Source organism: Loa loa (genome assembly GCF_000183805.2).
Source record: "Loa loa unplaced genomic scaffold supercont3.292, whole genome shotgun sequence".
Classification (NCBI taxonomy): domain Eukaryota; kingdom Metazoa; phylum Nematoda; class Chromadorea; order Rhabditida; family Onchocercidae; genus Loa; species Loa loa.
In genome coordinates, this window is record NW_018108472.1 from 64,111 (window position 1) to 69,191 (window position 5,081).

At 27.6% G+C, this 5,081-nt stretch overlaps 1 protein-coding gene across 1 annotated transcript; it reads right to left on the reverse strand.

Annotated features, from left to right (window-relative positions):
• Nucleotides 1–2,698: 2,698 nt before the first annotated feature.
• Nucleotides 2,699–3,327, reverse strand: LOAG_11039 (hypothetical protein; the record flags this gene model as incomplete). Its single annotated transcript, XM_003146562.1, has 4 exons — nucleotides 2,699–2,705; nucleotides 2,764–2,886; nucleotides 2,968–3,134; nucleotides 3,199–3,327. The coding sequence occupies 4 exons, from the start codon at nucleotides 3,325–3,327 to the stop codon at nucleotides 2,699–2,701; spliced, it is 426 nt and encodes a 141-aa protein (XP_003146610.1).
• Nucleotides 3,328–5,081: the final 1,754 nt, after the last annotated feature.

Sequence of the window (5,081 nt, forward strand, 5' to 3'; positions counted from 1 at the left end):
TTCTCACTTAATCCATGTTCATTTCCCTTAATTAGCTATATCTCACCTTCATTTATCCCCCGCACTTTCTTCAATTTCCACTTCCTTTTCGGTGAAGATGTACAAATATTTTGGCTTACAAATATTGGTTTCTTTTCTTGTTGTATTACATCGAAGTTCATTTTTTAACCTCAGAAATTCTCTCAAGCCATTTAATAAACGACAATTCTTCGTGAATTGTTTAAAGCGATCCCACTTTCATTCCATACTCCCTAGAAAAAAGCCTGAGCAGAAGTCACTGTTGTGGACAGTGTCCAGCGACTACCTTGAGTTCGCAATTGAAATGATCTGGCTTATTTATCTGACCTATTCTTTCGATCGGTCCAGTTAGTAACACGAAGCTTATAAGTAATCTTAAAATTCTGCGCAATGGAGATCTCGCCGCCAAGTTATTTCTTTTATCAACGTTAGTCTGTGAGTTTCATTACGATTTTATGATAAGAACAAGGATTGTGACAATTGTTGATAAATTATCGACGAATAATTGAAGTATTATCAGTTTAGACTCCTGGAAAATTTAGTCTAAACAATGAACAAATGAACTTCATGTTGAAAATTCAACAAAAGATTGGTCACAGATCCCTTTTACGTTTAAAATTTGTTTTAGCCATTGTTAGACTAAGTAATTAGATTAATTAAATGGCGTGGTCCAATTATGTAAATTACAGTACTTTCCCGTATAGAGATCATCATTAGACATCGTATCAGGTAACAATCAGAAAACGTTGATGTCCCGAAGGGACATGTACAAAAAAAAGCAGCGAAACCGAAAAGCCTCCAATCGGACATAAAATCAAAACCTTGAGAAATCAAGTAGAATTGGCTTAAATTTCTCCAGAAGTAAACTTAAGATATCATTGTTATCATCATTATATAAGTTGTTATCCAGTAATGTATTATAGAAATAAAGATGTCACTTTTATTTTCATTAAATCCTTCTTCTATGATATATCAAAAAATAACTAATTTTTGTTTCACATAAATTACATCAAATAGTTTTGATAGTTTTTAACTTAATTCAAATTTCATTTTCATTTCATTATCCAAATCTCATCCATATTTTATTCCCTGTGTTACTTTCAAATGACAAACTTTCATGCGTACTTCATATTTATCTATATACTTACTTATTATCCATTATGTTTACATCGCTTAATTCACATTAAGTTTGTGTGAGAAGTGAAAAGATGAGAAGTAATTGAGGAAGGAACTTTAGCTAATGTCGGAATCAAATGAGTCTTGCGGAGTAGCTGTTGGCATTGATTAATTTTTGCTGATTCCATTCATCGAAAATACATTTTATAATTTTAACAATTCATTTCAATAATTCTCAAAATTATCTTTATTTCATTCATTTCATCAATCCTTTTATCGTATTTTATAAGCTTCTGAAACTTCTGATCTTATTGTTTCATTTAAAAAAACGATCTTCTTCTTTCCCTTTTTTTTTTTTTTTTAAATTCTCTGACTTTATATACTTCATCCCTTCATTTCTTTTGTTTTAATTCCTTGACCTTATACACTTCATTTTTTTTTTTTTTCATCATATCCATTAGTTTTCATTATTTAACCACTCTATTTGAGTGGTTGATTTTCAAAAATTTAAAATGTGAGGAAGATTGATTGTGTATTTTCACTTATGATATTTGAATTGGAATGTAATAATTTTGAATAGAATGAGAAGTTTTGAACTGATAAAATTGGAATAGTTCAAATGGGGAAATTTTATCATTCCAACGAATGATTTCTAATTATTCTGTTAAAACTTTAATAGACGCACTTTAAAGTATTAAAGGAAACCAGTTAATTAATTAATGAAATAATCGATTCTAACATTTTTGTCAAATTATTTACATAAATATTCTCTCTTTCACTCACTTACTTTTTATAGTAATTTAAATGGAAATGTAATATTAAAGGATACATTTTATTGATCGATTTTACATATCAAAATGTTGAAATTTTATCACATTGATTACAAATAAGCTCGGGAAAATGTTCTTTGGAGAAGAATTTCCATAGGGGAAATATATTTCCTCATTGAGTATTCTTATCTTTTGTTTTCAGAGAAAAGAAAACAATGATAAATTGATAATGTGCGGGAAAAGAAAAGAAAAGAAAAGACTCAATTAAGGTGGAAAAAAGATTACGACGAATGCGCCTTTAGTAAAATCCTTCTACATAAACAACTTTCCATGAATTTGCTGAATTTACATATAAGACTTACCAATTTGCTAAATTTACATATTGGGAGGCTGTTGTCCGGGAAAGATTATCTCATACACAAATATTTCGTCATCCAATCATTATTTGCGCTTTTTTTTTTTTTTGATCCGTTAAAAATGAAAAGAGTAAATTTCAGGATTGAGTACGTTTGATAAAAGTGAAGTTTACATATGCGTTAAAATATTCTTCCTCATTTCTTCCAATATGCTAATATTTCATTGTTAAAAATTTCATTTTTCTTTGATATTGATTATTCTCTAATTTTTCTAATGTTATTTTGCTGGTTTTACTATCGCCTAAAAACATCGATAGTTTTTCAGCTTTTACTGAAAGATAGTTGGTCCTATTCAAATCACTATTATTACAATCATTGCTATCATCAGAATATTATCGATTCAGAAAATATATTAACGGATAATATAACGTTTCATCATTATCCTCTGAAAATTCGATTTTTTTCCGATTTCAAGATCGGATTTAGAAAAAGGAAACAGGTACTTCCGGAATTGGTTACTGCTGCTATAGTACCAATTGCACTGCATTAATTTTAAGGACGTCGTCTCTGTTGCATCGCCACTGCAGCTTAAGGCTGCAACGCGGCGGCCTGCGGCTTCTGCTGCACTATAATTATCATTATTATTGTCACTATTATCACCATCATCGTTATCATTACTATTATCACAATCAAAAGCCGGAAATTACAATACGGGACGAAAACGCTGAGCATCGGTTCCTTGACAAACGATGCGCGCTGTTAGTGTTTTGTTTTTTTCTTTTTTTTTACTATTTGATCGTTTCTCATCAAAAATTACAAATGCTGCAAGCTTTTCTGAAACATTAATTTGCTGATATTTTCCACTACTGAGGCGCTAATGATCTCGAAAATTCCCCCCAGTTGACATGCTTTATCCTAATGAAGTTAATTATAATTACCTTCTTTCCCCAATAAACCAATCTCATCATCAAGGTATTATAAATGATCATTAGCCATCTCCCTGAATGTGTTGTCGTCGTATATGTATTGTATTGTGCTTGGTGCATTTGTGATATCATTTGTAGCATTGTTTAGAATATGGTAAATGTTGTTTCAGGTTTTCTTATAATTTAAAAATTGAAAAAGTGCAATCAATAATGATATGATCACGTCGGGTAAGGTCAAAAATAATCCCGGTAATAAACATTTCAAAAGGTACGATAATATGACGGTAATAATAATGGTACGGTAATATGAGTTATATTTTAAACATTTGGACAATTTTATAAATCGAATTTAAAATTTAATTCGAATTTGTAAATGTTGTAATATTTACAAATATAATAAAAGAATGCCAAACGCAGAAATGTTTTATCAATTGCTAATAAGTTAATTAATTATGTTGTAGACGTGAAATAATCAGTGAAAAATAGGAAATGAACAAAAGCTTAAAAATTTAATCGATATTTTTCCAGTAATATTTAAAAATTTCCAAAGTGATACATTATACTATCATTGAAATATTTTCAAAAATTCTTCTCACAAAAACTTTATTACAGACAATAAAAGCTCATGAGGTTATAATATTAATTAATTAGTAGTTCTTTCATTTTAACGGAATATTTAAACTTGCAATAATTAGACCCAAAATTATATTACTCGTAATTTCAGTCGAAACTTTAACTTTTCAATTTTAATCTTTGATTTTCAATTTCAACAAATTTTTTTGTTACGTGTCAAATTCTAAATTTTTTTTCTTTTTGTTATATATCAATGAATATCAATTTTTTTTCAAATTTTAGTTTCAACTTTTAAATTTATGGCCAATAAGTCCAACAAATACATTGCTTCTCTTCATAATTTATATTTTTATAATAATAACTGAAACATTTTGGATACAACAATTTACGAAATAATCACTCATTTTCTAAGTTTTTTTATTCGAGAAAAGATAAGTGATTTGTTGAAAAGAAAGCATTGTGAAGTATTTATTCTTTCATCAAAATTTAATTATTTTTTTTTCATTATTCTTCTACCATTCAAATAATATATAAATTTTGTTTGTATAATCCATTTTAATTGAATAACTGCAATAGTTTCGAAATTATATTGAAAAATTGTTTGAAATTTAAGTTCAAATTTTCAAACTAAATATTTTTTCACCTATATCATTGTTGCTTCTCTCATTGTTGAGAATAATTTCTTTTTCTTTTCTTCAAAGATTAGTTAATCATTTAAACAGTAATTACATTTAGATGCATTTTTTTTCAGTTTTTTTTTAATAAATTCAAATTTTTTAACACCATAATAAATTAAATTTAAATTTTATAACATAAAATATGCAACGTGCATCGATTAATTGCCTCTGTTTATTTTTCAATGATAACTTTCAGGAAGTCATTTTTCATTCTTTGTGCGCAAATGTTCCATTACATATGGAACAGTCATTGTTAATTTTTTATATACATAGTTTTGAATTTGTTGGAAGTAATTTTTTGAAATAAACATTTAGAATTTGTAAACAAATATGTGCAGTTGGTATATTTCACATTTTTTTTTTTTTTTTTCAAATGCATTCGAATGGAGTATAGGCTGTAGAGAAATTCATTTATTAAACAACTTATTGGTTTTTTTTTTGAAGATACCAGATGATATCATGAATACTTGTAATTTTTTTCTATTTTACTTATATTTCGATAATTAATTCAGATTAATAAATATCAAAAAAGATAATAAACAGCCATTTAGTAGCAAATTATTATCCCATGGAATGTGCTGTTTTCAGAAAATGACTTTTAAAAAAGAACAGAGAGAGAGAGAGGGAGAGAGTTGTGATAAGTTT